The 12,389-nt window shown below is 44.6% G+C and overlaps 1 protein-coding gene across 1 annotated transcript; it reads left to right on the top strand.

Moving 5' to 3' along the window:
- Positions 1–3,123: 3,123 nt before the first annotated feature.
- grk7a (G protein-coupled receptor kinase 7a) lies at positions 3,124–7,180 on the top strand (the record flags this gene model as incomplete). The annotated part of the gene is made up of 4 exons (XM_079244309.1): positions 3,124–3,720; positions 4,471–4,926; positions 6,475–6,755; positions 6,841–7,180. The coding sequence occupies 4 exons, from the start codon at positions 3,124–3,126 to the stop codon at positions 7,178–7,180; spliced, it is 1,674 nt and encodes a 557-aa protein (XP_079100435.1).
- Between the last annotated feature and the right edge of the window lie 5,209 nt (positions 7,181–12,389).

Below are 12,389 nucleotides of genomic sequence, written 5' to 3'. Positions count from 1 at the left end.
AAAATTCACTTCCCCTACAGTTGTCATGAAGGTAAACCTGACCTATTAAACCTAATATGGATTTTTGTACCAGGCTGTAAACATGTTTATTTCTGCTGTGAAGTTGGTCTTTTTAACATAGGAGTCTTTGGGGATTTGCGCTGTTTTGCAGCCCCTAGTGGATGAAGGGGGAACTGCAGTTTGATACACTTCCGTATAGGCTTCACTTTTAATCACTCCGTCCATCTTTCATATACGATCTATGAGCCCACCACAGACCTGTAGCCACCAGAAACCCCCAACCGGCCACCAACCCCGAGTGCAATGAGGTCAGATTCTCCCCCCCATACTAAGTGATGGAGCTGATCACAGGGGACCAGAGAGAATGAAATTCAGCTGATTGATCCTTTGAGGAGGCAGACATCCTCTCTACGCTGATGTAATCTAATAATAGATTTCTACACTGCTGAATACACAGCTTCTGTTTGCTTTTCCAGTTCACAAGGATAGTTTTCTTTGCGATGCATAAACTGGCGAGGATTAAGTTTGCAGAATTATATCCTGTGTTAATTTCACCCAAGTGATCCAGTAGGCCCAGTATGGGGTTTGCAGGGATATTACATTTAAACAATTTTGACAGATCTTTACATAAGTGAATCCAGAATTCCTGGACAGGTGGGCAAGACCATAAAGCATGATAGTAGCTGTCAGTTCAGTTGCCAGTGCAGTGTGAACAGATATTTGATTGTGACAGACCCATCCTGAACATCCTGTGTCCTGTGTAATGAGTTCTATGCAGAATTTTAAATTGTATTAGTTGCATGTTTGAATTCTTAGTCATTGTAAATGTATTTGAACAGATTTGTGACCATTCATTTTGATTTAAGTTACTGGATAAGTCTGCTTCCCATTTAGAAGTTGGGAGACGTATGGAATATTCCAGCATTCATAGTAATCTATATATTTTGGATGACAGCTCCAAGGCATTGAGATTTAAGAATTCTGCAATCCTAATAGGTAGCTGCAAGTTTAATTGATCGGGGGTGTATTTCTTGCCTATAATAGATTTAAGTTGATGGTATTCTAAGAATTTTGTGCTGCTGATTTCATATTGTGAAGTAATTACATTAAAAAGGAGAAAGTTTCCATTTCCTATGAAATGTTCTAACTGTTTTACTCCTTTATTCTTCCACTGAGGGAAGTTTATCATCTTCCTGTTTTGCTGGATGTCGGGATTGCTCCAAATAGGTGTAAGTTTGCATGGAATAAGCAAGGACTTGGTTAGTTTAAGAAATTCCCACCAGGCCATCAGAGAAGAGCTGATATTGATGCTTTAAAGCATTTTTGGCGTTTGACAGCTTTGCTGATAAATGGCAGGTCTGAAATTGCCATATCCTCACATATAGCTTCTTCTATATTAAGCCATGGTTCATCTAGATAGCTAGGTTTAAACCATTTAGAGATGTAGTGTAGTGTGTTACTTATAAAGTAATTTTGGAAATTAGGCAAGTCTAAGCCAGCGCTGTTTTTAGTTTTTTGGAGTGTTTTTAGACTAATCCATGGTGGTTTGTCTTTGCAGAGAAATCTAGTGACATGAGAGTCCAGCGACTTAAACCAGGTGGATGGAGGTTTAATGGGGATCATTGAAAACAGATAATTGACTTTTGGGATAATCACCATTTTTATGGTGGCAACTCTTCCCATCAGTGATATGAGTAAAGATTTCCACCGATTGAGATCATCCCCAACTGTTTTAAGTAGAGGGACGTAATTTAGCTTTGTAAGGTCTGACAGTCTGGGTGAAATGTTCTGGGTGAAGTCTCTCTTGTTGATTTATCATTGTTGCCTGTTAGTACTTTCACAAACTTGTCCAGTGCCCAAATTACAGGTTTTATTTAGCCTTGCTGAGCCCAACCTGCCATGTCCCAGTTTGGGAACCGCTGAGTTACCCTAGGAGGTATGTCTTTGGACAGTGGAAGGAAGCTGGAGAACCTTCGGAAAACCCACACACACAGAACAGTTGGAAGCATTAAGACAAAGCAGACGTCCATCAAGCTACTGTGATGTTTTGTCCAACAATAGTCAACATTATTGCATTTTATTCTAGTTAGAATCTCAAATGGCGAAATGATCCCCGTCGCCTTTTGTAAAACATCTGGATCCAGGTGGTGATCTGGATCACCGCCAAAATATAATCGCCTGTGTTTCATTCCATTTTTGACTTGTCCTGAAAATTTCATTAGTACCTGTCCATAACGTTTTGAGTTATGTTGCAGACAGACAGACGGACAAACCAGCACCACTGAATACATGATCTCCTTTAAAAATATTAACATAAACACCAATAATAATAATAATAATAATAACAAGAAAAAGAGTAAGAAGACCAAGAAGAATACGTTCAGGCTATGCAACATTTTTAAGGCAGTTTGCATAAATTCCATGAATTATTTATTTATTTTATCTCCATATTCACTCTTCGTTGGTGGAAAAACGTGAAACCACGTGTGCAGATGCAGAAACATGGCAGCCAAACCTTCACACACCTCTAATACTGAACCAGGAAGCAACAAGAGCTGCAAATATAACGATCCATGTTCATTTCATACGTTGCTCACACTGACCTAACCAAGCAGAAGAAGTTTCACACCGAAAATAAAAAAACCCAAACCGAAATGACAACAAAAAACTTTTAATCTTCTTTTTTAAAGGTTTATGAAGCTTTAAAATGGGTCAGTTTGCCCTGCAACATACCAGGAGGGTTAAATGCACAGTCAACAGAACCAAATGGACCACTGTCAGACTATTGAGAATCAGGAGCAAATACAGAGCCCTTCAAAGCCTCTTACGACAGAGCCCGCTTACGATTCCCTTTCCGTGCACAGCATCCTTGAATAGACCACACAAAGATCCTTAAGCTAAAATCCCTCCCTGGTATTTAATTCTAAATGAGTAATTACTGGGTGTGTCAGTGTGTCTTAGGTTTGCAGGTAGGCAGGGTGAAGCAGCTCATTTGCACACTGGCTTTGGAGGGAATTGCACTCTCATACAGACACACACCATCTGAAAGTGAGTGGGAATCCTTAGGAAGCTGTTGAAGATCCCAGTCTCTTAGGAGGGGACAGTCAACAAACAGCCGCCAAGATGTGTGACATGGGGGGACTGGATAACCTGGTGGCCAACACGGCCTACCTGAAGGCTCAAGGTGGCGATGACAAGGAGATGAAAAAGCGCCGTCGCAGCTTGTCTCTCCCCAAGCCGGAGCAGTGTACCGCCGTGAGAAGTTCCATTGAAAAGGACTTCACATCGATTTGTGAAAGGCAGCCTGTAGGGAAAAAGTTTTTCCGTGATTTCCTGGCAAATAACTCCGAGTTTAAGCTTGCAGCCGAGTTCCTGGACGAGTTGTACGACTGGGATCTGTCCGAAGGCGCAGCCAAAGACAAGGCACGTCAGAACATCATCAACAAGTACTGCAAACCCGACTCCAAGACCTTCCTGACCTTTCTGACCGGGGAGCCTGCTGAGAAATGCAAGTCCGTCACAGATGCCAACTTTGAGGAGGTGATGAAGACCAAGGTCCAGGAGGGTGTCAGAGAGTTCCTGCAAGGCAAACCATTCTCAGATTTCCAGGCCAGTCCATTCTTTGATAAATTCCTGCAGTGGAAGGAGTACGAAAAACAGCCCATCGGTGAGAAATACTTCTATGAGTTCAGAACTCTGGGAAAAGGAGGATTTGGAGAGGTAAGCACGCCAATCTGGTCGGCTTTTATCTGAGAAATGTTTCGGCACCCACTCAGCTGCAAAGGTTTCCACACACACTCTGATTAGAACAGTGAGTTTCTGCTGATTATAAAGTTCTGTACAGCGGCTAATGTCTTGCATAAGATCATGCAGAAACTGAGTTACGTGCAGAGAGAGAAGGCGACTCCTCCATTCAATGGGTTGTCATCGAACACAAATCCTAAAAACAAAGAAACTGCTGGAGCTGCTCGCTATAATGATGTTATTTTTCATTTTCTGTCTACTGTCAGGGTCTGAGATGTGAAACAAGGAATCAGACTTTCTGGTTGTTTCTGCAGAGAATGGCTGATATGAAAACTGAGTGTTAGTTAAAGATGTGAGTGAGACAGATGGTAAATTGGATACCAAGGCACCACTGGCAAGAGTCAAGCTAAGTTGACCTCTTGATCTAATTTCCTTGCATAAGTGCCACCAGTGATTATATCCGGGTCAGAACCAGGGCTAACAAATCCCCCCCCCCAGGTGGGGATTCTTTAGCATAATCAAACATGGATTTCTCTTTTATCCCCTTATTCAAAGCATCAGTCAGATTTCGTTTTATACACTGATGATGAAGAACAACAAGACCTCCATGTTCTCCTAAAGGACATGTTTTCAGCTGTCGGCCTGGACTGAGACCGTCTAAAGATATGAAAGAAATCTGAGAAAACATCTTCCTCTTTCATTTCTTAACACGGCCTCTCCCTCCAGGTATGTGCCGTTCAGGTGAAGAACACCGGCCAGATGTACGCCTGCAAGAAGTTGTGTAAAAAGCGGCTGAAGAAGAAGGGCGGCGAGAAGATGGCCCTGCTGGAGAAGCAGATCTTGGAGAAGGTGAACAGCCTGTTTCTGGTCAACTTGGCTTACGCTTTCGACACCAAGACCCACCTGTGCCTTGTCATGACCCTGATGAATGGAGGAGATCTCAAGTACCACATCTACAACATCGGCTACGACGGCAAGGGCGTGGACAAGGGCGTGGAGATGAAGCGCATCATCCACTACACGGCGCAGATCACCACCGGCATCCTGCATCTGCACGCCATGGATATTGTTTACCGTGATATGAAGCCTGAGAACGTGTTGCTGGACAGTCAAGGCCAGTGTCGACTGTCAGATTTGGGTCTGGCGATAGAGATCACTCCAGGAAAGACCGTCACCCAGATGGTGAGTAGACCCCACGAACAACTGCAGGTTTTGCTCCAGGTTGGGTAAAATGTTGTTAAAGTTAAACACAGAAGTGAGTGCAAGGAAGCTCCTCTGCTTAAACCCACCAATGTTTCAATGAATTCATCATCTTCACACTCACACACACACACAAACACAACCTGGAGTACGTGTAGGCCGCTGGATGGGAGGGAGACTTAGAAACAAGGTTGAGCTGATCTGGGGCTCTGGACATACTGTCACCCTCTGGTGAGGTTTTTCCTTTAAATCCGGACAGGGATTACTGGTTTGTTTAAAGATCGCTGCAATGAGAGTCTTTGGATCCATTATATAACTCATTTGAGCCTTTAGCGGTCAGTTTATAGCTCGGCCATTAATAGGCCGCCATTTGCAACAGGGATGAGCCAGTTGCTGCGCATCAGCAGCTTTTCCCCGTCAAGTCTTGGTAACATCCATCATATCCCATATCCAGGGACATGATTCTTCTTCATCTCTTTAAGAAAAGGTCGCACTGGCTGCTCAGGATGAAGATACCTTCCCAGTCTTCAGACGGTTCTTTCATAATGGTCATTTTAAAATGGTTTAAATGGTCCCGTTCTGGCGGAAATGTGTTCTATTCCACTGTGTTTTCTGTCATAATACTGGAAGCATTATTACCACCTCACCTATACAAAGATATGCATGAAGAATTCTGCAGCACGGTTCCTTCGGAACTTGCCTGCAGGAGCAAAGAGTAAGCTCTCGGCTCTTTGAAAGTCCAGTAAGCTCATTATCCAGCACTCCAATGCTCCTCAGCCAGCCAAAGTGACTGGGCTAACCTCCTACAGGCAAGGCTGGCTTTGGTCGCGTAATCCTCTTAGTTGGCATTACACAAGTCTGTCCCTGATTAGATCGACAGGCCCAGGTAAAAGTTGCAACGTGTATGTTGAGACCGGATCATTTGCAAACAAGGAAACAGAGAAATGAGAAAGAGGAGCTGAAGTGAGAGGACAGATGTGCTGATCCCAACCATCAGTCTGCAGAGATGAGAGAGATGTCTGCATCACACACAGCTTCACACACTGACAGATTCATCAGCGCAGAGTACAGACAGGAGCTCGTAGAGGTGTGTGATGATGCAAGGAGAATCTGATCCTCCCTGTGGCTGGCAGGAGGCGACAGACACCTCCTGGTAGCTGGACACCAGCGGGTACATGATGTCTGGAAGGTATTTCTGCTCCAGGCCTTATATAAGAGACTGGAGAGGTCTTTCAGTGTGCAGACACACAACTCTTGACAGGTAGTAGGCTTAGCATTAGGATTAAGCTTCTGGTTTGAGGCTGCAGGTGGGGTCATACAGGGAGAGGGAGGATATGATGGGGCAAGGGTGAGGACAAAGAGCAGGGAGAAAGTGAGAAGAAGAGAAAGTCTTGATTAACGTTTGTAGTTCCACAAATGACAAAAGTTACTGAAGTCAAACAACAAGCGGCGTTTTGTACCATCCCATCTCACCGCTGCGTCCCTCGCTCGGTTTTCGTCCCTCCTCCCATCACCCTCCTCTCTTTGCAGGCTGGAACAGGAGCGTACATGGCTCCTGAGATCCTCAGCAAAACCCCGTACCGGACATCGGTGGACTGGTGGGCCCTGGGCTGCAGTATCTACGAGATGGTGGCCGGCTACACGCCTTTCAAAGGACCCGAGAGCAAAAAGGAGAAGGTGGAGAAGGAGGAGGTGCAGCGCCGCATTCTCAACGAGGAGCCAAAGTGGGAACACAAGTGCTTTGACGCTGCCACCAAGGATATCATCCAGCTGTTCCTCAAGAAGAAAATAGAGGAACGTCTGGGGATGAGGTGAGGTTGCTTTCTTCTTCTATGGTGACCAGCTGTCGTCTCAGATCTCAGAGTGTCAGATCGTCTTCTTCTTCTTCTCCAACAGGAACAACATGGAGGATCCCAGGAAGCACGAATGGTTCAAGACCATCAACTTTCCCCGTTTGGAGGCGGGGCTGGTGGATCCTCCCTGGGTCCCCAAACCCAATGTGGTCTACGCCAAGGACACCGGCGACATCGCCGAGTTCTCCGAGATCAAGGGGATCGAGTTTGACGCAAAGGACGACAAATTCTTTAAGGAGTTCAGCACAGGCGCTGTCCCCATTCCCTGGCAGCAGGAGATGATTGACACTGGACTGTTCGACGAGCTCAACGACCCCAACAGGAAAGAGGGCGGCGGCGGCCTCGACGACGAGAAGAAGTCCGGCACGTGTACGCTGCTGTGAAGGCGCTTCCTGTCCTTCTTTTCACACCCGCTCACACTCAGTAATTTGTTTTCTCAGTCCCAGTTAACATTGATGTAAGAACATGGATCGCGTTTGGTGAGAGGCGAAGACGAGCGTCTTCCAGGAGGACGAAGTACCACCCCTCCTGTGTGACGATGCTCGCGGCTTACAGGTCACCTGCTTTTCAAGCCAAGGTTCAGTCAAATACGGAAGATGTGAGGCGTTTTTACACATCTTTCCTGGTTCACAGCTTCTCTTCAAGACATGCGTATCTCATGTTGTAGACCTGCAACTGCTTTGACCAAATAACGACTGCTAGGAGTCAGAAACTAGAGCTAGAGGAGTTTTTACCAGGCCGTTGTTCAAAACGGCTCGTCTGGTTTAAATAAAGATTAATTAAATTTTAAAAAATGAAAATCTAGGCCCAGTTTTTGCAGGATTGCTCTCTGAAGCAACGTTTTATTCAGGATTATATTGTAAAAAAAAACATTATAAAATGGATGAGTTTTAGTGAAATGTGGAATTTTGTAGCACTTTCTTGATGCCATCGTAAAGCCACGCTTGTTTCTGTGATGAAAAAGTGCTTTTTAACCACATCTGGCAGACGTTTTGAACCTAAACCTCGCAGCATCGCAGCATTTGCATCCAGTCGGCTTCTCATCCGCCTGGTATCTTAGTTTTATAAGGAAATAAAAAGCAACTGTATGTATTGTACATAAAGAAATATATCTATATCTACGCACAGAGGAAAGGTAAACATGTAAGTAATATGAGGTTTAGGGTAATTTTACAGACAAATGAATGACAGAAACACCTTCCCAACGAGTCCCTCGGCTACTGGCGCTCTGGCAGCCCAACCTGCAGAAGAACGGAGTCTGAAGCCCTGGGATGTCGGAGGAAGACGCGACAGCAGACACAGCAGCTCAACGCTGCACCAGATGGAGGAACAAACTTTTAGAGGAGTCGGGCAACTTATTCCTGCACCAGGAAATCTCTGTGCACGGCCCTGAAAGCGAACAGCAAATTCAGGGATCTTTTCTTAGAGATGGGAGAGAAAAACTCAAACTAGCCATAAGAGTCTGTTGGAATAGTTCAAAATAAAATAAAATAAAGTTACTCTTCTTGTTTACTTGTCTCAGGGTAAAAGTTTCTAAACTGACAGATTTTCGGCAGAGTTGAGTTTTTACAGGTAATCTTGCTATTATATATATATAAATATATATATAATGTATGTATGATCATGTACTTGTAAATATGAGAGGTAAAAAACATAGGAATGTCAGATGTAAATCAGGATTTTCCTTCAATCTTCAATCATTGGAATAAATTAAAACATGTCTTTTAAAACCCGTGTTTGTTCTTACTGGTGTGTGTTTGTGATTTGTCGTCATCTCCAGGCATCCAGACAGTCCTTCCAGCGAGAAGCCCACTAATGTGGCGTTTTACGTATGTTCTCTGGGTTATTAATAGGCTCCGGAGTAAAACCTGAGAATATCGGTTGCATTAGAGGCCTGCAGCATGCAGACTGCTGCTTGCAGGCTGGACTCCACCACACTCTGGCAGCTTCAACTCTTAGCTCATAAGGTGATAATCAGCATTAGCCTTTTGGCATCTTTTATGCTTAAATCGCCTCCTGAATGTCTCCCTGCAGGACAAAGAGCTACGTTTTATTATTTTGCATGAATGGATGAATAAAGGAGGAATTTAGTGGAAAGAAACGCAGAAAGGAGCAACATGCTCAGGATGCTGGTGGCATCTCTGGCAGGTGGAGAAGCTCCAGCTGTCATTTCTACAAGCCTGTCACTGCCATGCATCGCTTCACCTGTTTACTGCAGTCCAACCCAAGGACGGTAAGAGCTTAGAAGACATTAAGGTGGATTCTTGCTGCAGCTAAACCCCAGGAGATTATCTCACATTTAGCAGGCCTTGCTGTTGCCAGTGAAGGGCAGAGCTGCTGCTGCTGCCTCAGGGCTTCAGAGGAACTGCACAGATGGAGGAGCTGGAAACGCATAGCAGACAGGTGTGATCAGACTTGCTGAAAACACCGCCTGTGTTTTCAGCTTCAGCAGCCATTTCAGCGCATGTAGACTTTACATTAGGAGTTCTTTCATTCCTGCAGCGGATGCTGCAGAGCTTCCTTCCCTTCGCTGCACTGCAGCTGGAACATGGTTCAGTCTGTCGTCCCCTGCTGATGGAGCGGAGAAGAAAAGTCCCGGCATGTGCATCACACACACCAAGGTTATCTCTTCCTCTGTTCGCAGCCATGTTGGAGCCACGCTGCTGTTTCTGGCTCCCTCATGTGGCAACAGATTCCTGCTGCAGTCCACATCCACCATGAAGAACTCTTCCATATCGTCTCATTAAAGCTCCAGGAAATAAACTTTCAGCTTTTCCTTTCACACCTGACAGTCGTGGTTACACACGTTAAATGTGCACAGAGCTAAAAAAAAAAAAGACTTAATAAAACTGGATTAAGCTGTTTTTGAGCTTGAATGTTGGGAGACAGGGATCTCTGTCTGATGCACAGCAGCAGAATGAAACACTTTTATGTTTCTAATCGTCTCATTCCCACTTAAATTTATTTTCAGGTTTACAGGCCAAGTCTGCAGAAAATGCTTCAAAAATGCAACAACTGCAGCTGATTATGCAATAACACATAAATAAGACAACTTATTTTGTGCAGTTTGTTCATAAAATATGATTAAACTAATGGTAAGTTATTGGTCATCACTGATTGCTACAAACCTCCTCAATATGTGTTTTTATTCTTACGAAGCAAAAACTATTTTTTCCTTTGGAAGCAGATCAGAAATCGGAGTTAATGTGTTAAATTCACACAAAGAGGTAAAAAAGAGGTTTGATTAAACACCTGAAGGAGTTTGAGGATGTCCTGGTGAGTCATGTGATGGATTTATGAAACCTAACATAAGTTTTTCATCCCTTTTCCACATAAACTCATCTGTTTTCACGACCACTAGTTTTAATGCAGATAAACTACTTTACTTTTAATCGAGCAAACTAATATGAACCTTTCAGCAGCCCAGACAAAATGTCAATTTCTGTTTTTATTAAGACAGTTAAAGTTTCTTCTAATTTTGTTTTTACTTTATCAGATAATCTTCGTACATTTTACTACGATTTGCAGGATGTTTGGAGCTGAAGCTGCTTCATTTCACAGAAATATTCAACCTGAAAGTGTTTGAACGTTTCCACTTTGCCGTCATCATTTATAATTATAATTACAAGCAAGTTTTATAGCAAAGAAAAGAGCCTGAAACAGCCGAGACTGATTAAATTCTTATGTTGCGACTTGGTTAACAGCAACTGGGGGTTAAACTCGGCCGCAGGACGAAATGAAAAAGGATTTTCACCCCTTTTATCGTAATGATCCAAATCAAGAAGAAGAAAATCATTTTAATTGTTCAAAATCACTTTTATTCCACATTTTATTTCATCAGGTCTTAAGGCACCCTGAAGAGATGTCACATGTTGTTCTTTCAGACGTGGGCTCCTTTTAAGACTGTGTAAACATAGCTTTGAATAAGATCATTTCCTGTAAATCTTTGCTTAAATGATTATTTCTTTACAGTGCACACACGTTGTGTTTTTGTGACAAAAAATACAGTGTGAATTAAGTAAATATGGTAGATAGTGTATATATATATGCATATGTATATATACATGAAAGAGTAATAGATTGGCAGACAATCAGATAAACAGGCTGAAGAAGAGAGTAAACTAACAGACAATCTTTGAGACCCGGATAGATATACAGATTACATAGTACATAGTTACAGTGGACAGTTTATTCATTTCATTTTATTTTATTTTTTTTTACACGTTTGATTTTTCTCACGCTTCTCCAGCACCTTTCTGCCTTAAAATCTAAGATTTCTTTTCTTTTTTCTTTCTTTACACGGTACCTTGCTTCAGTGTGATGGTGTGTGTCACCATTAAAAACCATTAAAACGCCCCCCAGCTCCCACCTGACAGGTGGAGCGCAGCGAGGCAACTCACCCACTCCTGGAGGGCTCACCCACATGTTGCCTACTGCAGCGGAGAGGTGAGTAAACAGGAAGACGGGCAGACGGACGCACATGCAGACAGACGGACAGACAGACGGCACAAGACTGGGTCGCGGCCCTGCGGACCACAACACATAGATCTATCTATAATTCCTCTAATATATGATAAGAATCACAACGTATTAATAGCTGGAAGGAAGTCTGTAGTCGGCGCTTCATACACAGGGATACAGTGGCTATACTCGGTTATCAGGGTACGATCCTACGAAGTCTTCGTGATGTGCGATGAGAAACAGGAATACTCTAGAGATCTTCTACTTTCTCAACTTCTACTATACAGCAAGATACAGATCCGCAGTAAAAACACTGTCCCTCTCTAAAGAGCGGGAAGTTTCTCGCTCTTCCCGAGCGGCGGGCGGGAAGTTTCTCGCTCTTCCCGAGCGGCGGGCGGGAAGTTTCCCGCTCTTCCCGAGCGGCGGGCGGGAAGTTTCTCGCTCGTCCCCTAGCGGCGGGCGGGAAGTTTCTCGCTCGTCCCGAGCGGCGGGCGGGAAGTTTCTCGCTCGTCCCCTAGCGGCGGGCGGGAAGTTTCCCGCTCGTCCCGAGCGGCGGGCGGGAAGTTTCTCGCTCTTCCCGAGCGGCGGGCGGGAAGTTTCTCGCTCGTCCCGAGCGGCGGGCGGGAAGTTTCCCGCTCTTCCCGAGCGGCGGGCGGGAAGTTTCCCGCTCTTCCCGAGCGGCGGGCGGGAAGTTTCCCGCTCTTCCCGAGCGGCGGGCAGGAAGTTTCCCGCTCGTCCCGAGCGGCGGGCGGGAAACTTCCAGACCGAAAAGAAAAACAAGAATCAGCAAATACCAAACAGCTCGCTTGCAAATGGCTAGAAGTCAGCAAATCACAGCAATACTAAACAAACAACCAAAAAGTATATCAAGTAAAGAATAAACAGTGCAACGGGGGGGATGTAAAGGATGGGGGGGGGGCAGAACCTGAGCTTTGCTCTGGGGGTCTTTGAGGAGGTCAGCGAGAGTCATGATGGAAGGAAGGAAGGTCAGACGTGTCGGCAAAGCCACGCATGAGACGTGTCTGCAGCCAAACAGCATGCCGCCTTCGCGACCCGTCTGACGCTTCTCTCCTTCTAAAAAGAAGAAATCACAAACATCCGGAACAAACGTGGGCAGCCTTTTTCTGCTCC

Source organism: Telmatherina bonti (assembly GCF_933228915.1).
Source record: "Telmatherina bonti genome assembly, chromosome: 7".
Lineage (NCBI taxonomy): Eukaryota > Metazoa > Chordata > Actinopteri > Atheriniformes > Telmatherinidae > Telmatherina > Telmatherina bonti.
Note: the sequence above shows the minus strand (reverse complement) of the source record. Positions and strands in the feature narration are given on the sequence as shown.